At 47.7% G+C, this 22520-nt stretch overlaps 1 protein-coding gene across 1 annotated transcript in view; it reads left to right on the forward strand.

Annotated features, from left to right (window-relative positions):
* Window positions 1–14171: 14171 nt before the first annotated feature.
* CLMP (CXADR like membrane protein) overlaps window positions 14172–22520 on the forward strand; it is an 87362-nt gene continuing 79013 nt past the window's right edge. The window contains exon 1 of the mRNA XM_060017762.1: window positions 14172–14514. Coding sequence (XP_059873745.1) covers window positions 14487–14514 — 28 coding nt within the window. The 5' untranslated portion in view covers window positions 14172–14486. The remainder of the gene's footprint in view (window positions 14515–22520) is intronic.

A 22520-nucleotide genomic window follows, 5' to 3' on the forward strand; every position in this document is an offset into this window, starting at 1 on the left:
TCAGTAGTTGTGGCTCGCGGGTTCTAGAATGCAGGCTCAGTAGTGTGGCGCACGGGCTTAGTTGCCCCGCGGCATGTGGGATCTTCCCGGACCAGGGCTCGAACCCCTGTCCCCTGCATTAGCAGGCGGATTCTTAAACACTGCGCCACCAGAAAAGTCCCCAGACTGTAGCTTTTCTAACTGGCTACTGTGTTGTGTGTTTCCCTTTGCTAGAGGCTGCATATTTTGTTCAGCGACTTGGTGACAAAATTAATGAGTGCCTCTTTGTGTCTCAAAGAGGAATTAGGGGTTAGCTGATGATTCTTCCTTGATCCCTTCTTCCCTCAGAGCTTGTTTTTATTACCAGCAAAGGGGCTGGTGGACTGCAAAATAGGAGATCAGAAGAGCACGTAAAATATCTTTCCTTATTCGTTTCAAGATGGTGGAGGCTGGGGAGGGAATGCTGGGTGTAGACGAAATAGGTGAAACGGATTAGCTGCTGTGGCTAATTGTTGGAGTGGGGTGTCAGGAACATGGGGGTTCTTTACACTATCCTGTCTCCTTCTTTTTAGGTTGGAGATTTTCCTTAAGAAATCCCTGACCTCGTGGAGCTTATATTGGCTTGTTCTACTCTCTGCTCCATCCTTTGGTGGCTGATGCCCTTCTCTGCAGGGGCTCCCTGGCAGGGGTCTGCCTGCACCTCTCTGCAGAACTCTTGCCAGTCTGAGGAGCAGCCTCTCCCAGTAGCTCTCTTCTCCCTGACATGGGGAGCGGAGGAGGAGGAGAGGGGCAGGGAAAAAGGAAGGGGGAGGGGGTGGGGGAGGGAAGACTAGGACCCCTAGGTTCTCACCTACAGGATCAGCCCTCCCCCACCCCCCGCCAGTGAGCAACTAAGACCAATTCTGAGATGAGAGCTACTACTCCTCACTAGACTAATGCCTGAGAACCAGAATCCAAAGTGAAACTTAAAAATACAGACTTCCAGGCACCACCTCCGGGCACCTTGGGGTTGGGGAGGCAGGAATATGTCATTTTAAAAGCTCCCCTGTGACTCTGCATCGCCAGATGTGGGAACCCGTGCACCAGGCCAGCACTTAGCATCAGGTTGGTGGGGCTGCCAGTGTGACCCAGAAGATGATAGCTCTAAAAGTTTGATTCAACCTGCTGTTGCACTGTGGACCGCTCTGTTGCCCTACTGTTTGCCCTGATGGTACCTGGAGATCTCAGTACCCCCTTAACCACGCTGTTTGCTCATTCGTTTTCACTGTCTTTTAGCAGTCTTTTCCCAGTGGGCAGCTCTGGTTCTGCCTGGCGGCCCTTTCCTGATGTAAATAACAATCCAAATTCAAGCTAGAGCACCAGTGACCATCTCACGAGGTGTCCTGTAGGTTCCTCAAACTCAACATAGATGGGGACTTCCCTGGTGGCGCAGTGGTTAAGACTCTGCACTCCAAATGCAGGGGGCCCGGATTTGATCCCTGGTCAGGGAACTAGATCCCCCATGCATGCCACAACCAAGAGTTTGCATGCCACAACTAAGGAGCTGGCGAGCTGCAACTAAGGAGCCACTTGCCGCAACTAAGACCTGGCGCAACCAAATAAATAAATGAATGTGTTTTTTGAAAACAACGTAAATGAATTCACTGGGTTCTCTTTTCTCAACCAGCTCCCTCTCCTGGCTTCTGTGTTTCTCTCTAGGCTTAGAACCATAATTCTTCTTGTCTCCCAGACTCAAAATCCACACTATGACTAACTTCTTTCCATCCCTCCCCGTCCTCCATACTCTCTCTAATCAGTCACCAAGTCTCATTACTCTATTCAAAAATTTACATTCATCATCTCTTCCTTGAGGGCACATGGCCTCTGTCCCAGCTCAGCCCTCTTTACCTCTCACTTGGAACACTGAATGCCTTACAGGTTAACTTTCCACCTCTAGTTGGTCCCAATGCCCTCCCTCACCTCCACCACTTCCAGTCTCATGTCCTTCCTTTAAGGTGTTCACAAGAAAATCCGACCACTCTTCATAAAGACTGTGTTGCTCTCCAGATCAAAAACCTTCAACAGTTTCTTTTGCTTACTGAATAGCCTAGACATTTTTTCCGTGATTTGGCCCAACTCCACCCTTATCCGACCGCATGTTTCTTATGCTCCCACAAAATGTTACCACTCATGGATCCTTCAAAATCACTCCCATTCCTAACCTCTGAGCCTCTGCCCTTGCCATTTCCTCTATCTGGGCTTCCACCCACTTCTTACTCATGTATTGAAATGTTACCCATCCTTCAAGGCCTGACCTCAGAAGTCACCTTCTCCACGAAGACTTCCATGATCACCAGCCAGATGCGACATCATGCTCCTGACTCCCAAGACGAGTACACTTTCCTTAGGACAGTTTTCGTGCACTGTTCTTACTGAGCTTACTTGATTATTGCCATAGCTTTCTCAGGAGACCATGTGTTTCTTTGGGGTACGTTTCTTCACTCTTTTTAATCTCCTCCCCTGTGTCTAACCTAATACTTTGCACAAAAAAGCTGCTCAAAAACTCTAAGTATTGACAGACTGAATAAATGAAGAAATTAATAACATTACATCAGAGCAAAGAAGGCATATTCAGGTGGTACGCTCATTATTACACGTGCAGTATTAAATGTTGCAATGTTTCCATTCTGGCTGGTGAGTTTAAGTGAGTTTAAGCTCTGGGCCCCTAGTTGCCCCCCAACTGCCCTGAATCCTCCTCCAAGAGTCTCTAAACCCGCTGTATGACTCAGCAACTAAAGAAGGGACACGACACAGCAGAAGGTCTCCAGGGTTAGTTGATGCCTCCACAGTAATTTTGAATATCACCCAGGGAGGTGGAGCAACAGTGTAATCTAACGGGGTTAACGAAATTGACTTTCAGACAGGATACTGTTCTCATCTGGGCACAGAAAGAACTAGAAACACAGACACGGTTTCCGCACACCTTAGAGTAGTAATGTTCTGTCGTGGATAGAGGGCATGTTAATGTGTGTGTGATGACTAGTGAAGCGCAGGTGGCTATTACTATCAGTAATAACAACCACCAGATTCAGCAAAACACTTTTGCTAACCTAATTTAATTTTCACCAGAACTCCTGGAAGCAACTGGTATTACCTCATTCTACCAGTGGACAGATAGTCCCAGAGGACCAGAGAGATAGCAGCGTGCCTGTGTTCCTGTAGTGAGAATACATGCCGTCTGAGTGCACGGAGCTTCTGCACTGTTTTATGCTGCTTCCGCATCGGGCACCAATGATCCTACGCCCTTGAGAGAGAGAAATAGAAAAAGAGAGAGAGAGGAAGGAAAGAAAGGAAGAAAGAAAGAAAGGGAGAAAGAGGGAAGGAGAGCGGAGGGAAAAAAGGAAGGAAGACAGGAGGAAGGGGGGAGAGAGATGAAGGAGAGAGGGAGAGAAGAAGAAAGAAGGAAAGAGGAAAGAAAAAGAGTGAGAGAGACAAACTGAGAAGCAGAAACATTTGGGGGCCTTCCCAGGCCTTTTGGCCCCACACCGCACCATATTAAGCATATTAAAATATACTCAAACTCTAACTTTTTAAACTATGAAAATATCGCAATATTTTTTTATAATTTTACTTTTGAAATTGGGCCTAGCAATGATTTCTTGGCGATCACTGCACATAATCAGGAATTCTGCCAATGACGAAAAACTAGCCAGCAAGTTATTTTCAAATAGGTAAAAATCTTATGATAATAAATGTAACGAAGAAAATGGCATCATAGCATCTTTATAGATTTAGTGAGGTGCCTAATAATTTCATTTTCGCTGTTTTCTTTTTGTGTTGTGAAGCCGACTACATTTGTTAGATCTTCAACATTTGTTAGATCTTCAACATTTTTAGGTCTCCAGCACTAGCATTGGGATAAACAGCCCTGACTGAAGGGGTCAGCAGAGGTCAACTGTGAACTTAACAGGGACACTTGAAGTACTACGGAAGTGCCAACAGTCGTCCTCTCCCCAAGGCATCTACATACATCTTCACAGGCTGCAGACTTTTGCTTCCATGGTGGCGTTCATTCCATCTCCCAGGGGCCTCCCCTCTTCTGGAAACTCCCTCCCCACTTTGGACCTGGCAGCGCTTATGCGGGACACCAGCAGGACACCAGCAGGAAGCTCTGCAGCCAAAGGGCTTGAGGTTGGCGAGCTCCCTGCCTCGCCCATCCCTGGGCCCAGAGAGAGAGGCACAGAGTGGTTAGCAGCGAACACTGTTTACTCGGGCCAACCTGAGTGCATTCCCAGCCCGGCCTGCAGTCAAAGATGACGCTGAACAGTCCTCCTTTACTTTGGGGGTTACTATGACAGCCAGGAATTTGCAAACCAGACCAGACCTAAAGAAGAATTCTGTCCTTGGCCCAAAGAGCTAGTGGTTCCACGTGGTTCTGCTTGTGGTTCCTGCTGTCCCCTTTGACACCTACCAGAGGGAAGGATCTCTAAACCGGGAATTTGGAAATGTCCTAACGGAAAGGCTATTTCCAACCTGGCCGAAGCTGTTGTTGGAAGGAATTTAGGTCTGATTGAAGAAACTTCTTGGCAAGAAAAGTTGGAAAATATTACAATAGGTCCCAGAGAAAACCTCATTACTCTCTCAAAAAATCTTTTGTTATTTGTTTAGTGTTCTGTGGTTTGCTAAGCACGTTCACATAAATTACCTCATTGCATCTTCACGTCTACCCAGCGAAGGAGTCAAAGCTGATGTTATTATATTTGACCAAAGATAAGGAAATTAAGGCTCAGTAAGTATAAGGTCAAACAGCTAACAAGCAGCAGAATTGAGATTTGAATCTAAGTTTTCTGATTCGAGATGTAGCTCTTTGAATTAGACCACGATGATCTCCAAAAGGTAAACTAGGTCATGTTTGATCTGGACAGCTTAGGACCAGATTTATTTTAAGTAAGTGATGTTGTAGATGAGTGATTTTTTTAATTGTGGTAAAATACACACAACATGAAATTCATCAACTTAACCATTTTGAAGCGTACAGTCCAGTGGCATTAAGCACATTCACATTGCTGTACAGCCATCACCACCATCCATCTCCAGAACTCTTTTCATCTCGCAAAACAAACTCTGTATCCATCAGACACCAACTCCTCATTCCCCCTGCCCCCAGAAATCACCATTCTGTTACTTTTAGTCTCTATGACTTTGACGTCTATATATACTTCATGCAACTGTAATCAAACAGTATTTATCCCTTTGTGATTGGTTTATGTCACTCAGCATAATGTCTTCAAGGTTTATCCATGTTGTAACACGTGTCAGAATTTCCTTCCATTTTAAGGCCAAATAGTATTCCATGTATGTATATGTCATATTTTGTTTATCTGTTCATCTGTGGATGGACATTTGTGTTGTTTCCACCTTTTGGCTACTGTAAATGATGCTGCTATAAATACGGGTGTACAGATATCCCTTTGAGTCCCTGCCTTCAGTTCCTTTGAGTATATACCTAGAAGTGGAATTGCTGGGTCATATGGCAATCCTATGTTTAATTTTTTGAGGAGTCGTCGTATTGTTTTCCATAGTGGCTGTACCATTTTACATTCTCAGCAATAGTGCACAAGGGTTTTTCTCTCTCCACGTCTTTACCAACACTTGGTATTTTCTGGGTTTTTTGATATTAGTCATCTTAATGAGTGTGTAGATGGATAATTTTTAAACATGTGGCTGTCAGGGCAGTTTATTCAGAGGAGTTAAAGAATGGTCCTAGTGAAACCAGGCTAGCTTCCACTTGACATGCCAGCCCCGAGCCCAGCCAGGGGCATTCACAGAAGCATTGGTTCCACTGGACACCAGGGAAAGCGCTTGAATAACGAGCAAATCCATGCTCTTAAGGGTAATGAACTGAAATACTGACCCTCCTCATAGAGATTTCCTATATCTTCACTATGAGTGAGAATTTTTTCTATGATGCACATTAGACAAAGGCACCTCCCTGCATGACTAGAGGATGTGTGTGTGCACACGTAGGCAAGGGTGTGCCTCTACATGGGTGAAAGGGAAGGTGCAGAGTTCCAAGAAGGATGGGATGGCCAAAGGGATTGGCAGGCTCTCTTCCCAAACAACTCTAGAATCTTAGGACGTCGCTCCGTGTCTGTGAGCGTCCTTCTTTATTCTTTATCCACCCCTGCCCATGTCAGAGGGATGAGTTAGATTGTATCTTTAAAGGACTTTAGAGGAAATGCTCTGTGTGTACAAGATGCAATTATATCTGATCATGTCCAGAGTTATATTTACCTCACCTAGAAAGAACTGTTGGCTTCCCTGTAACATGGCTCAGGATAGTGGGGAAGCTCGGGACTGGTGTGTTGGGACTGGGGTCTATTTCTCAATGTCCCGTCCTTGTGTTGTTCAAGCCCTGCCCACCTCAAGTGCCACCTTCTCCATGAAGCAGTCCCCGATCACTGTATTAGGAAGGGATATTTTAAATTCAATAGCACTTCACCTGTGCCTTTCTTAGGCCAATGGCTATGGTTTATCTTAGGTTTATGGTTACTTACCATAAATGTAAGATATGTAAGATATGTAAGAGCAAATTACATATCCCTCTTTAAACTAGATGCCCCTTAGGGGGAAAATCCAATTCTGGGTTGCACATCGTATAAAGCAAATGTTTACCAAAAGCTCCCCAGCAAACTTCTCTTATGCCTGACTCATTGGCTAGACCTGTGTCACCTGGCCTTCCTTGGGGCAAGGGGCGCTGGGCAGGTGCTTTAATATTTTAGCCTCCTCGGTGGAGGTGTGTAGGGAATGGGCTGGGCAGCCAGTGAACGGGGGCTGCCAGCCCTGTCTTTGAGTTTAACACATCTTCTGGGAAGTCAGAGGGGAGGGCCCCACCCTGAGTCCTATGCCCGGTCTGTTTCTTCTGCATGCTGTGCTGTGTCTACCATGGGTACACACTATAAACACTCCTAGATTCATAGATTCTCTATTCCAACTGAGAAACAGGGGAACAGAAAAGAATGACCAGCTCTAATCAGGTTGTGTCAATTCCTGCAATTTATACTCCTAATAATACTGCCCTCACATTCATAAAGAGCTTAAAAATTTACAATGTTGTAGCATCCCTATTTTCTTCAGATGAAAAACTGAGACTCAGAGACATTAAATCATTTGTTCAAGATAACTCAGGAAATGACAGTGCCAGGAAGTGCTCAGTCCTGGTCTCCTGATGTCACATTTCGTGCTCTGTCCACCACTCTCCAGTGCCTCTCAGACAGTGGTTTCAGGCCATAGCTGTCTTGTACCTCACCCCGCCTCCTGGGGACAGTGTAGTCAGGGGAGATGCAAGACAACACAAGACAGTGGTCCGAGTTTGTGTCACGCCGTTGTGCGTGTATTGTGGTCGGGAAGGTGGGGGATGGTTCTTGTCCCCTGCCAGCTCCTCAGCCTGCCCACTGCAGACACCAGTCTTGTCACTGAGCAGCTGCAAGCAGCTGTTGACAGCTCCCCGTATCTCAGCCTACAAAAATATGAGCTCCTCACAGGACACCAGTGGCATGTTCAGGCTTTGGATATATTGTCCTCAGTTTTATTCAATGGCTTGACGGCCTCAACCATTATTAGGAAAAAAAAAAAAATCCCAGCTCTTCCTGGGGCCCTGTCACACCTGTTTCTGCCAGCAGACACCATGTAGTTTTCTGTTCTCATTCTTAACCTTTTCGGAAGAGGGAGAGCCACTCTCTGTGATAATCGTCCACCCTGCTGGAAAGAGAATGGGCTGGCCTCTAGGCAACTGGTCTCAAGCTTGGCTCTGCCTCTAACTTGAGTGTGGCCCTGAGATAGCTCTTCCCTGGCTGGGTCTCAGTCAACAAAGTGAGGAAGTTCGACCAAAAGGAACTCTTAAGACCCATCCAGCGTGATAGTGGAGACAGCAGCTGCACAGAGGTGGAACTAATGGGGGGCTCATGGCTGGAACACTTCTGTTAAGGCTGAATGAATGGAAAGCACAGGAGAACTCGTGCAGCTGGGGACAGCAAGTGGCTGATCCCAAGCTGGGAAGATAGGAATGATTTCTGTCTTCTGGTTTGGCCGTTTGTGTTCTCTGCCATGTGCTTATGTGTTACAGAGGAAGACATGCTTCTGGATTCTCAGGAAAATCACTTAGGTCTGTCCGGCTGCAGAATGAAGCCAGACGTGGGTCTGCTCACCTGCCTAGCTGGTGATCAGAGCAGGCCCGTAGGAGGTGGTGGCAAGAGCACTGAACTAGGCATCAGACTAAGGCTCTGATCAGTTCTGTGCCACCAGCTGGCTGTGTGGCTTTAGGCAAGTCGTTGCTCCTCTCTGAGCTTGAGTTGTTTTCAGTGAAATAAGGATGTTAGATGCCTCTGATAGTCTTTTCAATCAAATGATCTGAAATTTAGTGCTTCATCTTCTTCCTCTCTCACAGGCTTCCTTAGGACAGCTTGTCTTGTGGGCATTCTGAGTATTATTAGCCAAGGAAAAACCTTCTGATTTTCATCTTAACTTAGAGATGGGGAATGAGAAAGGGAGATGGCACAGGGATACTTTCGCTACTCCTTTTGCTGTGTGTTTCTAAGGAAGTCACCAGACTTCAATTCACCCTTAGAGGAAGGAGATGCTCTCTCTCCCCTTCTCTGAGAGGTGAAAGCACCCTCTGCAGACCTGGTTACATGGTATCCTGGAGGCATGCACTGTTGCATTAGTTAAGGGGGAACAGAGGGAGCTGCTGTGTGCTGAGTAGCAGGGGGCCTGTGCTAGGTGCTTTCTCTATATAGTTTCAGGTAATCGTCTCAAAAACCCGTGAGAACTCTTAGAGATGACCGGAAGTAACGGAGGCTGAGGGAGCCCAAGTTAGACACGGCAGGGAGAGCCACGCGAATTCAAAATCAGCCTGTCTTTCTCCAAAGCTTGAACTACGTCTCTGAGGGCATCACTTTAGCAGGAATTGAAAGTAGGACGTGGGGAGGAGCTGGGAAACCCCAGACCTAGCTGACCTCGGGGAAGAAGGCGGTGTGTAGGGCAGAAGCTCAGACTGTACCTTAGGCTCAGCAGCTATATAAACCTTCTCTGTTTTTCATCTCGCCTCTTGACTCTCCCACTGGCACCTGAAAAGCGGACTGGGGTCGAAGGACAGACCTATGCATCCTGCGTCCTGGCAGGCAGAGGGAAGCATAGGTCCCTTCTTCACTGACAAATGTCCTACAGGAAACCTGAGCCCCACCAAATCCCTGCCTCCTCAGCTGACCACACAGATCAAAGCTGGGGACTGTCATCTCGCAGTTTGGGGTAGAGCAGGGCCAGCCGGTCTCACCTCTGCCCCACCCACCCCCCAGGCCGTCGGTGGGGAGAACAGCTGCTTCCTCTTCCTCGGTGAGAACCCCTCATTCCTTAGCCTCCATCAACACACAGGGCTCCTCAGACACAGCCTCAGGAAGGGTTGTCCAGTCAAGACCCCGATAGCCGGCTGGAGCCTCTTACTGTCCAGCCATACACAGAACCAGCGCGCTGAACAGCCAAGGCGAGAAGTGACGTCCTTGTGGGACACGAGAGAATATGTAAAGATAACCTTGTTTTAATAGAAAAAGGAAATGAGACGGAAGTTGGCTCTTTTTTTACTGCAGGGAAGTAGTCCTGTAGACTTAAGTTTTAGTTGGAACAAGTATTTACTGAGTCTCCTATATGTTACACGCTGTGCTAGGCACCTTCACCAGAATCTCATTTCTGCCTCATAACAGCGTCAGGAAAAGAGGAAAAGGCTCCGTGACGTCAAGTGACCTATTCAAAGCCACTCAGAACCCAAACTGTCTGCCTCGCAGCCCACAGCTCCTTCCATTATCCCACAGCTTCTTGTCCTAAATGCCCTCAGGAATGTGTCTTCCTCTGAGAATGGAGCACAGGTGGATACCGGAATGCAAAGAGATGAAAAGAAGTGGGCCGTGGTTCCCAGGTGTCCTGTAAGATGAGACATCTCCTTCCCCTCCTGCTCAGGGCAGCTTCCTTGACGTCCCCTGCGCTGAGTACAGGGTCCTGCTGTCAGCTCCGTAGCACTCTGCACTTTCTCTTACGGACTATTTCTCACTCTGCTTTGTGATTGCTTCTTTGCTGTCCATCTTCCTTAACCCACCATACGCTTCTAGAGAGCAAGGACAACTTTTGCTTTGTTCATCATTGACTTCCAGTGCTGGGCACCTCATAGGTACTTAACCAAGATTTACTGAATTATTGATTCAAACTAAAAATAAAAAAGTGAATGGATAGATGGATGGAGAATGGATAGATGTGGTTTATCATCGTCTCCGAGTTACCGTGTCTCAAATGAAATTGATCTTTCCCTTCCTGACAAGTTAACTTACTTGACTTCCTAGGAAGCATTACTGTCAAAAGACAGTGAGGGCTTTCAATCTTCTAACTTTAAATCTTGGCTCAATCACTTACTAACCATGGAATGATACGCAATTTATTTACTCTCTGAACCTTAGTGTCCTCATTGTAATGTCGTATAGCGAGGCTTATTGATGACACTTATAATCCCTGGAATATACTAGAAGGTCTATAAATTGTAGCTTTAATCTTAGCATATATAACAATAGATTAGATCACTTATCCTTATCTTCGGTGCCGCTTGTCTTCCACTCCCTCTTCCGCTCACAATGACCACTGGATGTTTAACCTGGTTTAACTTTCTCCCAGATATCTTCTGTGTTTGATTTACCGCCCTCACCTCATCTCCCCATTTAACACAGTAGGTTCTAGCCAGTTTCTCTGCTTCAGCTTTTTCTTCCCATGCTTCACGCATACCCCGTGGTGGCTCTGGAATTCCTATAGAGAAGAGGTTTAGGGTGGCTCTCTGACTCCACACAGAGTGGGGAGGATCAGGGACTTGTCTCGAAGCTGCATATTCATATCACTTTACAAAATGTTGAGGAAATGTAATTGTTTCTATTAAAGCATGGGGCCGGGGAGCTTGATGGGTAAGAAAGTGTACTAAAGCTCTCCACCCTTGGCCAGCCCTTGCAGTCACCTCTGGGCACTGCCAATTTATATCTCTTAAAGTATGGTTCTCATCAAGGTCCATTTTGCGAAAATTTTTTCAGTGGGTCTGCAGAAGGTGTGGAACAAGTTCCAGAATCCTTTGCCTCACATTCAGGACTCTCCACAATTTTGCTGCAGGCTAACTGTTACAAGGCATTTTGCACCAACACCAATTTTTCATTTCATGGATTTCATTCCATTCAACACCCCCTGTATACACCACAGCTACTGCTAACTCCATGTCTTTGTCCAGGAGTGCCCCCCCTCCAGTGGTCCTCCCCAGGTCCTCCCATCTAGTGAAGTTCTCTCCATGCCCCAAAGCCTGGCTCAAGAAGTGTTCTCCCAAAGAACCTTCACAGCCGCACCAGCCTACAGTTCTCCCTTCCTTCCTGGAATTCCCAGTGTTTCTTACTGTCAGGATAATTTATTCTGTCACTTAATTACGTAACTTTTCGTGTTTGTTGTGGAAAGATTTCGAATGTTGATGTTTTCTCTCTCACTGGACTGAGAGGTCCATTTAGGGTAAAGACTGCCGGTACCTTTTTGGATCCCAGCCCAATCAGTGTGGGACACAGCGTAGGTAGGCGATGTGTTTCTGAGTTGTGAGCCATCCCCAGGGGCTCTGGGGCACTCTTCTGGCTCACAGATGCCTAGTAACAGAAAGGGGGCTTCAGATTCAGGGACAGTCATCTCCAGAGACCCAAGGACTCTCCCCAAGGAGTCTATGCCCAATATATACTGGCTATAAGACTTCAGACCTGGGGAAACCGAGTGTTTATGACCCAATCTCAGCAAAAATCATATGAAATTGGCATTTCCTATGCTGGTGACTGACTAACAACTTGGAGCTGAAGCTATCTTGTTATCTTCAGCCTGAGCAACGTGGGTTTAAACACATGTCTGTTTACACCTGCATACATCTGTCTTCATGTGCACACCAGCCCTCACTCAATACATGGTGTCACCAGGTTCATGAGAAAGGCCACCAGCGATGGAGGAGTAGAGATGGGGCTTTAAAACGTTTACAGAAATATCTCTTTTAGAAAGAAATAAAAAGTAGAAATCTGGGGTGAAGTGTATACAAGGATTTTTTGTACTATTTTTGCAACTTTTCTCTAAGTCTGAAAATATATCAATATTAAATAAAATTTTAAGACAGAAATGACAAAAAGTCACTTTCTCTGTAGTTTCCCTCCTACCTTCCTCAGCCTAAGAGAATTGACATTTTTTCAGCACATTCATATGTGAATTATAGTTATGAATATTTCTATTTCTCCTATTACACAAGAAGTATAAAATGGAAAAAAGTAGTCAGACTTTTAAAATGTTTTAATATTAATACGAATACATTAGAATATTAATATTGGAATAGAAGAGTTTTAATATTTTGTGATCTGGGGCATGATATTTAACCTCTCTAGGTTATAGTTTCCTCATCTTTAAAATGGAATCAAAACTGCCTATCCCTTAGCATTATCATAAGAATTAATAAAACGATAAATATTAAATAATTAATACACTTCCTGGTCCGTAGGTGATGCCAAGATATCCTAGTTCCAAATGTTTAAGAAATGTCAGTAACCAAGTTCTACTCACTTTGTGTCCTCAACACCTACAAAAGCATCTGGCACAGAGTAGATGCATAATAAACAGCTATTGAAAAAGGGGTGGGGGGCGAGGAGAGAGGGGAAAAATGCCCGAATTCTACTCAAGCGACTCTCACAGCTGATCCCAAAGCCCCAAGAGCAGCCCTTGCTTTTGTTACCCTCTGAAGGACCTGGTGAGAGCGCCGTCACCTCTCCAGGCCTGTGCTTTCCTCACTTATGAGATGGGGTTGGTTTCATTCCACCGGAAAAGACTAGCTAATTAGAAAGGACCGTACAGCTCCGGCATCTAAGGCCCCTGGAGCGAGGACTGGGCAAACGGGCTTGAAAGTGTGATAGAGCAGCCTGCCCCGCCGCTGAAGGCCGGCCCCAGCTCCCCTCGCGGGCACGGGTCAGGTCGTGCCTCCGTCTGGCTGAAGCAGCAGCCCCCGCTCCAGGGACGTCCAGAGCCCGGGCACCAGAGAGTGCAGGTCCAGGCTTTCTCGGAGCCTCAGGACAGTTGAGACCTGAGCGTGGCCGTCGCTGCCCTTTCCTTCTCTAGTCCCCTCCCGCCACCGCCGAGCAGCAGGGTCCTGGTAGACACAACCCCAGGCGCCGGCCCGGGAGCTCGCGGGCAGCCCTCCGCGGGCCTCCTGGGCGGGGTCCCTCGCACGGAGGAGGGAATCCGTGCCCTCTGCCTTCTTTTCTGAAAGGAGGTGATGACTGTTTTGTCCAGGGCCACGTGCAGGGAGGTCAGCTCCAGGGCTTCCTAACGGACTCCTTTCCACAGAGTTGTGAACCTCACTCCCCCCGGGGGGATGGCTCGCTTAGCTCGGCCGGATCCGAGCGGGGGCTGCTGTGATTACCGCCGAGGGAGAAACAGCGAGGGCGAAAGGCCGACGGAAAGGCTGTGGAGCCCAAACAGGCCGTGGAGTCAGGAGCGCCCGACCAGACCCGTTGCTTGACAGTCCACTGTCACTTTCAGGCTGGGCTGTCTGCACGGTGGGTCTGGAGTTTCACCCCGACTAAACGTGGCAGAGAGGGAGGAGGAGAGGAGAAAAGAGGAATGAGGAAGGAAAGGAGAGGAGGGAGGAGGTGAGAGAGGAGAGGCAAGGAGAATGCAAACGCGAGAGAAATGGAGAGAGGAGATGGAAGAGGAGAAAGCGCAGATTTGTGCGGAAGCAGAGTGTGTGTGAGCGAGAAAAGGATGCGAGAGAGAAGTGGAGAGAAGGACGCAGTGAGGACGGAGACCGAGGAGGCTGACAAGGCCTCATCCTCGCTCGTGGCCAAGTGTCCCCGGCTCTCTCCTACAGGGTCGACCCCACACCGAGCGCCGGGCGCGACCACCGGCCTCCGAGCGGCCGCATCCCCTCTCCTCCCTCCCGCCGCCGGCGGAGCCCCGCGGGCCCGACCCCCGCGGCTGCCCGGCCGGCGCCCTGCGCGCCCCGAGCGCTGGGAGGGAGGGAGCAGCGAGCGAGCGAGCGAGCAAGGGAGGGAGGGAGGGGCTGCCGGTGGGAGGCAACCATGTGGTTCCAGCTCACTCTATTCCCCCCCCCTCTCTTTCTTCACTCCTTTTTCTTTCCAAACAGGGAAAAGTGTTCCACGAAGCGGTAGGGTCTTTCTGCCTCGCCTTTTCCTCGCTGACCCGGGTCCCCGCTCCCGTCCGAGTGCCAGCTGGCAGGGCGAGCGCTGGAAGCCCTTCTGCGCCCATTGCGGGGATCCCGGAGAGGGGCGCGAGGCGTGGGGCCGCTCCCGCGCCGGCACATGGCTGCAGCCGCCCCGCGCGCACCCCGAGGCGCCGCGCCCAGCTCGCCCGAGGTCCGTCGGCTGAGCCCGCCCGCCCCGGAGCCAAGCAGCGACTGAGCGGGGAGGAGCCCGCGCCGGGGCATCGGGATGATCCTCCTCGTCCTGCTCGGGCTAGGTGAGTGCCTGGGGAGGGCGGGTGGCCCCGGGCACACACTGTCCCGCACCCGGGCCGCGATACGGGCTCCGAACGGTTGTCCCCGCGGCCCCCGGAGTGAGCCGGACGCCAGTGTCCCTGCCTCCCGGCCAGGGAGGAACACATCTGGCAGCGGAGGGCCGCCCAGTCGGCCATCGAAAACGTCTCGCACATCTGGGCCCTGGAGCAGCCTTGGGCGTTGGGGTGTTTCCTGGTTAAGTTTGGCCGAGAACCGCATGGTGTGGCGGGTGCTTTTGGGGGTGGTGTTTAGTTTCAGGAGTATCTGGGGAAACTGGAGAATTGGGAGAGGGAAGGTATTATTCAGGAATTTTTGTGCCAGGTTCCTGAGGGTGGGGGGAGCTTTTTCGTTTCAAACAGGCGCCTGGAGGGCGCAGATTAGAAACAGATGTGTTGGAGGGTAAGCGAAAGGGAGTGGGAGAACAGAGGGGGAGAGGAAAGCAGGAGAGGGGAAAGGGCAGAGCCCCAGGAGGACCAGGAAGGTGCGGACAGACTGGGAGGGACGAAGAGGGGAAGGGAAAGGGCTGGGAGGGAGAGAGGAAAGAGGAGGAGGGATGTGAGGCAGAACAGCAAGCCTGAGAGAGACTGATCAAGACAGAGAAAAATGGAGCGGAGGAGAGAATAGAGGGAAACAGGCTCTGGGGCCAAGAGAAGTGCTGCCCCGCGTGTCCCTTCTGGGGACTTCTGAGGCCTCAGAGGCCCTAAGGCATAGACTCACCCGGGCTGGAAGCAGGCAAGTTTACAGGACAGGGCAGGACAGTGCCCATCAAGGATGTGTGGGCAAGAGCTGACAGGAGGGAGATGCACCAGGTCAGGGAAGGCTGACTGGGGAGCTGAAGGAAAGTCATGATAGGAACCAGGGAAACGAGGGCTACACCTAGAGCCAGGACCAAATGTGAGCCTGAGTTCAGAAAACCAAAGAGCCAGCAGGCGTGGTAAAGTGAGCGCTGCCCTGGAGACCAGGCCAGGTGAGAACTGGTCCCAGTTTCGAACTGACTCGCTGGGTGACCTTGGACCACTTACCCACTACCAGGCCTTCAGCTCCCTTCGCTCCCAAACAAGCAAAGGAGATGGTTCCTAAGTCCCTTCTGGCTCTGACAGCCTTAAACACCAGGAGTTTGTCAGGGACCTAATGGATGGAAAAGTCCCCAAACAAAAGTGAAGAGGCACTAAAAACTCCCTCTGAATTAGATGTCTAGAGCTCTCTGTCTCTCTTTTTGAAACCTTACAAACCAACTAGGCCGTATGCATGCCTGCCTAGGCCAGCCTCAGGCCAACAATAACTCTTCACCCAGGTTAGAGGAATAAAAGAGGTGGATTAACCTAAACTATTGCTCAGGTAGGGCAGGTGAGGAGCCACGATTTTCTAGGCTCTTGTAAATACCAGCCAAGTATGGCAGCGCCGCTCCTGAGCACATGGCGTATCTGGATGGTACTTCTGCTGGCCTTACCCCTAAGCCACCAACCACCCGATGTCAGTAGGCTCGAACGGCAGAGCAGCCTTATTAAAAGCAGCTGGAACTCACTGAGTACTTACTATGCTGAGCATGTTATGTGGGTTATCTTGTTGACTCATTTATTCTTCACGCCAACCCTATTGGCCACCCGCTATTATTACCCCGATTTTACAGGTGAAGAAAACAAGATGTAAAGAGGTCAGGTAACTCGCTCAAAGCCGTAGGCTCCTCGTTGGCAGAGATAGGATTTGAATGCACGTTGTTTGCTTGCTAAACCACCATGTTATAGGCTTCCGGCACCACAGAAGGACTCTTAAAGATGTTCTCTGCATTGAGATCCAGTTCAGTCCTATTCATGGAGCAGGAGACATCAGCGAGATCCTGCCCCATGGGAGGAGCCTGGGAAAGGGAAAAAAGCTAAGAGTGTTTGAGCACCTGCTCTACACCAGCCCCATTTGGGCACAGTTTCTGGTGGAAAGTGACTTTGGCCCGCATGGTCAGTTGAAATCAGCTGGCTTTGATGATGGTCAACGTCTTAGTTCATGAGAAAGAGGAACAGACCAAGGCATGGATCAAAAGATGTCATTGGTTCCTTAGCCATTTTTTATTGAGTGCCTACTATGTGTATCATTCCTCTGGTGAGAATATCATCTGTTGGGTTGATGTCTTTCTCATAGAAGTTGTCTCTCATGATATCTTTTTTGGGAGGGTTCTGTCTTTATAAAATTGTTACAAACCAAATGCCATGTAGAAGAGAAAAAGTGGACCACTGACTTAGAAATTCTTCATAACTGGATGTTCATCTACTATTCGCCTAATAACAGGATGTTCACCTACCATTAAGCTTTTGCCACATCAGTGCCCTTGTCATGACATATGACACCCCAGCTCTGAATTGAATAAACTGTTCAAGTAAGAAGTCACAGAGGAGATGGGTTGAAGGGTCAGGACAAGGGACAGGGCAGAAAACCTGAGATGAGGTTGGAGAGCCAGAGACCAGCATTTGAGGGGAGCAACACTGAAGGAACTGAAATCCCTGCATGGGTCAGCAGCCCCTGGGGAACCACTCTTGTGGGCTGGATTAGCCTTATTTGCAAAGTGGTTTTGAGCCCTGGGATGCCTGGACGGGCACTCTTTAGGAAAGCCAGAAAGAAAGCCCTCAGTGTTGCCTGAATCCTAAAATCATCTCCTGCTCCCTGAAAGGAACAGATCCCGCGTGGCTTCTGGCCACTGCTAGCGTGACTTCTGGCCTCTTTTTTCTAGAGAAAGCACAGTATTGAAGGGGAATCAGGAGGGCTAAGAGTTCTGGACCCACCAGTGAGTGAAATCAAATGTCCTGCCTTTCTGATGTGAATGAAAAGGAATGCTCTGAGCCCCACGGAGGAGAAACAAGGGGGACTTCATGGGTTCCCCCAGCAGCTCCTCTGACCACCACCTCTCCCCTTCCCCTGTTGCTCAGGTCTCATTATCCTACCTGAACTTCTTTCTGGACTTCTGTAATAGCTGCCACATGGTCTCCTGCCCAAGCTCTCTCTTCCCTTCCTACATACTGCTACCCTAGTAACCTCGTGAAACAGCTGGTATAAGGCAAAGAATTTGGATTAGGAATCTGGCAAGCTCTCTGGGTTCCTTGACTGCAGAATGGGGGTGGAGGGATTTTGAATTCGCATTCTCTCTGATTCCATGATCTTACTCTGCTCTTCCATAAACTTTTAGTAGTCTCCATTGCCTATAATGTCAAGTATATACACTTCATTCTCATATTAAGGATTTTACACAATATCATTCACAACTCACCGCCCAACAACTCTCCAAGAAACCTGGATTACTTCCTGTACTCAAACCATGCCCCATGCTTCTTTCTGGCTCTATGCTTTTGTTTATGATAATCCCTCCACCAAAAATGCCCTCTTACAGATCGTTGGCCCTTACAGATCGTTGACCCTCCAGATCAAAATCATGTTCACTCTCCAAGTCTCACCTCAAATACCACTTCCTCCATACACCTGTCCATGATCTCACCAGCAGAATATACGTTTTTCCTTCCTTTGAATCCCAGTAGCCGTTCTATTATGCTACTTTGTATTACAGCGATCTGAATACTTACCTAACACTCCAGTTAGAGTGTAAGGTCCATGCCTCATTCATCTGGGTACCACTTTTAGTACCTAGCAGAAACTGAAAGCTTGTGAAGTATCTGTTAAAATAATTGGATATTTGAAACATTTAAGGTCAAGAGAGGTGAAAGATCTGGAGTGTTATTACTCTTTGACTGTGGAACAACGCAATTGCGAGGAGCCCAGTTTTAACTGTTTGCTTTTGTGCTGCCTTGTCCATTAATGCAAACACAATGAGTACTGTTTTCAAAATAATTATACATAGAACATTACATGGACAAGGACCAGATAATACATTTGTTATACAAACTTAATATATCAAGTACGTTAGTACCAGACATTAACAATAGAATTCATGGAAACTTTTGCCAGGATGGGGAAGGAGCTTTGTTTCCAAAAAAATGAGTTTGAGGAGTGCTTGAATGCTTGGTCCACTGGCCTGTGGTTTAATGACGGGTCTCAGCAGGATTCCATGTCCTTCCCTCGTCTTCCCACATTAACGGTGATGGTTATAATATAGATACATTCCCGGTAGGCTCATATCTTGTCTCATTCAATTTTTATCTTTTGCTCAGCTGGGCAAAGTACACATGAGTATATTTCATAAATGTACCTAATGATGATGAACTAGACAGACATTTTTAAAAGGTAGAATCAAAGATTAGCAGACATGGGGAAAGGCTAAGACACTATCTAAATCAGTGGTTCTTAAAATTTTGAATCCCAGACCCCTCTGAGAATCCAGTGAAAACCCTGAATCCACTTCTTAGAAAAAGACACATATACATCAGATTTTCCTATAACTTCTAGGGGTTCATTGACCTCCTGATACCGTTCCTTGGAACCCAAGTAAATCCTTGATCTAAACCTACCCCTTCTTTTATGATGAAGAAAGAACCAAAGTTCAGAGAGATTTGGCTAAAGTTAAACAGGTAGCTTAGTAGAAGGGCCAAGACAAGACCCCCTAACTCCATAGTCTGTCCTGTCACACCTCGAAGTGGAAAATCTCTCTCCCTCCTTTTCAGCTCATGTAGTTAAGCTCTTCAGATGCTTCAGTTAAATGTAGTCAGTGCTGAATAATTGCCATCGGTTTTATGTTGAGAAATTGTCTGAAAAATAGGGCCGATGTCGTAACATTTCAGTTTAGCCATCATAACTAGAAATCCTGGAAACTTCTGCAGTGCCTTGTATAATGTCTGGTATATTCAGGAAAAAGGGATTATACGCAAAGTCCTAAAGATGCAGGTGTGCCTACAGGAATAGAAAGGGAAATCAACAGCTCTAGCTTCTTCACAATTTTGCTGGGTTATTCTCGGCAAGTCATTACTATTCTGAACCTCAGTTTCTTTCTCTGTGAAACGAGATTGCTAGACTCAGGTGATCTCTATGTTTCCTTATACCATTAACATTCTCTGTTTTTTTTATAATTTTGAGAATTTTCCGGCTGGTCCTGATGTGGCTGTGATCGGAACACATGGGTGTTACCACGCTTATCTGATTTTTTTCAGGCACGGAGCCCTCATGGCAATAGGTAGCATATGATTATGAATCCAGAACGGCTGGCTGCCTAATGTGAAGAGAGCAGTAGTGACTCCATCCTGGGTCTGCACTGGGGCACTGTTAGCCAGGCAGCATCATTCAAGGTCAGGGTAGATGGCCAGAGACCTCTGCCCTAGAAGTTTAGTACCTGAAATACTCACCAAAAGGACCTCATCCTGAGCAGAGTTACCTACAGAACAACCCCAAGCATGGGCACCCAGGGTAGACTTCTGAGTAGAGGGTCTGTTGCATGAAACTGTTTGCAGGCATTAGCATTTCCTTCAGTTTTTAAAATTAAGGCATAATTTACATACAGTAAAGTGCACCCACTAAGTATGTAGCTTAATGATTTCCCTGCGTGGATTTGAACTTGTGGTTGGGTTTTGAAATATGAATTGTGTATTATGAGCTCACTCGTAGTACCTGAGAGAGAACGATGTGGGTAGGATTATGACGGCAGTAGAATTTATTGCTAACGTTTGTACAAAGTTTCACAGTTTACAAAATATATTAACACACCTTATCTCGTTCTCAAATCACTCTTTGAGAGTAAATGTCATCATTATGCCACTTTACAGGTAAATAAACTGAGGCCTAGAGAAATAAAGTGAGTTTCTCAAGATGACCCTCTCAGTACATAGCTGAGCCAGGACACCGACCCAACATTTTGGATTCCAAAAACTATTTGCTTTCCAATTATCAGGAGGCACATAGTTATTCTGAAATCAAGGCTTCTGTGTTACCAAGAAGAGAGGATCAGGCTGAAGCAAGGCTTCATTTACAGGATTCCAAACGATAAATCCCACAGTGGAAAGTTCGGTTAGAACATTTATCACCCCCTCCCCCCCACTCCATTCAAATTGTTAAGAAATGGTTCGTTTGGGTTAATGTCTATTGTTTATAACCCAGAATTACTATGGATGTCGTACATGGGTTACTAGTTCCTTCTAACGAATCGGAAGACTCTCGTAGTCGTGGAGACCTCGCCTTGCTTTGGGGTTGGTTGCGTGAACTCCTTATTTGTCCTGAGGCTATGGGTGGCGAGTGTATTGGCTACAACTCACCCTATATGTTGCCTTTTGTAGTTAAATTCCTCTTTCAGCAGTTTTGACTTCTTCCCAAAGAAGAATGCATTCGGTACCAAAAAAAAAAAAAAAAATCTGGTTATCTGAGCTTCCTAACTGTCTAGAGTCTGGGAAAATAAGTTTATTTCCTTTGGCAACACATAGACCAGAATGGGGAAGAATGCTGAAGTCCGACAACCTTTATTTTGTTAAGTGACAGTGGTTGGATCACTGTGTGTGGAGCCTCGGCCAGAGTCTGCTGGTGATAAGACTGAAGGCTACTTTGTTTCCACGGGACACAGGGGAGAAAGCCGCTGCCTTTGTGCCCACACTGAGAAGGGAACATGGGCAGCTGTCTTCCGAGGTCGGTGTGGAATATGGGAGGTTTTTCTGAAGCGAGGCAGCAAGGGGATCTGGAGAGTTGAGGTCACGAAAGGCGACGGGGGAGAAGAAAGAGGAGAGGGAGGAAGAGAGGAAGACACAGAAACAGAGAGCGAGGACGCAAAAGCTGAAAGCTCGGCCCTGCTGGCATTTACAGAGCAGCTTCTCTGAGCTCTTTCTGTTTCACGGAGAGTGGCAGCAGCTTTCAGGAGCTTCCAGGGACTCTCATGTGTGTCCCATAACATTTTCGACATCATTCATGCACCCTCACTCACAAAACAACTAGAGGAGGGGGGCTCCTTCTGTAGTTCAGGCCCTGGGCTAGGCTCTCAGGTGCCACTGATATGGAACACAGTTTCCACCATCTAAGAACTCAGCCCAGTGGGGCGACATAGTCATAAACAGGGAATTGCAGATATATGAGAGCGCTGTCATCAAGGCAAGTACCAGGGCTTTTAGGAGTCCTGGGGGGGTAGCAACTCAATTCTGTGCCGTCTTACAGAGATGGGCTGTGTCTTCCCACGTGCGTCTTCAGGACGGTGGCTGATGTTCCCCTGTCATCCACAGCACTTGCACATTAGTGGGGCCGGTGCTAAATAAACAGCTGGTGGCTTGATGGATCCCCCCCGTCATCATCAGAAGGGACGGATGCAGTGCTGTGTGTCCTGGCGTTCAGCCAGGTGCTTTCTGGAAGGATCGGACCTCCCGACATCCTTGCCTGTTGAAAGTTATGGTTCGTTCTCCCTCACAACTTGCCAGTTACATAGCTGCCTCTGGTTCCTCGTCCCTCATGGGATGTTTAAAAAAAGAAAAGAAAAGAAAAAGAGGAAGAAATACATTAGTGAATTTGGATCTCTTAATTAAGAATGGTGGTCTGGTCACCTGAGGTTTTCGTAATATTTGTCCATGTGGAAAGTGAATAGGATCAAGCCGAAAAGGAATTTTTTGCTCCAGAAGAAATCTGGTGTATTGAACAGACTCAGCCCCTGACATAACCTTACTTCTTCTCTTGTTGGGAGGGTTGGGGGTGAGAGGGTGTCAACTCCTGGAGAGGGAAAGTGCTTTGCGACTTCACTGTTTAAATTTAGGCTTGGGTTTGTGGAGATCATTTTGACTTGGAGCAATGAGCCTTCCAACCCAGCCTCTGTCACTTCTCATTACTTCCAGTGACAGTTCCACTTATTTCCAATCACTCTTCAAGGGAAGAGTGGGGGAAGGCACATAGGAGGCCATGTGGATGTGCCGCGTAGCCACTTCTGTAAGAGCTCAGCCCCGGGCTCCTGGCTGGGCCACTTTATAACCGTGTGACCTTGGGCACTTCACCTTCCTGACCTTAGTTTTCTCACCAGTACTCACATCTATTAACAATTCACAGGTTTGTTGTGAGAATTAAATGAGGCAATGCATACAAA

This window comes from Delphinus delphis, chromosome 8 (assembly GCF_949987515.2).
Source record: "Delphinus delphis chromosome 8, mDelDel1.2, whole genome shotgun sequence".
Taxonomy (NCBI): Eukaryota; Metazoa; Chordata; class Mammalia; order Artiodactyla; family Delphinidae; genus Delphinus; species Delphinus delphis.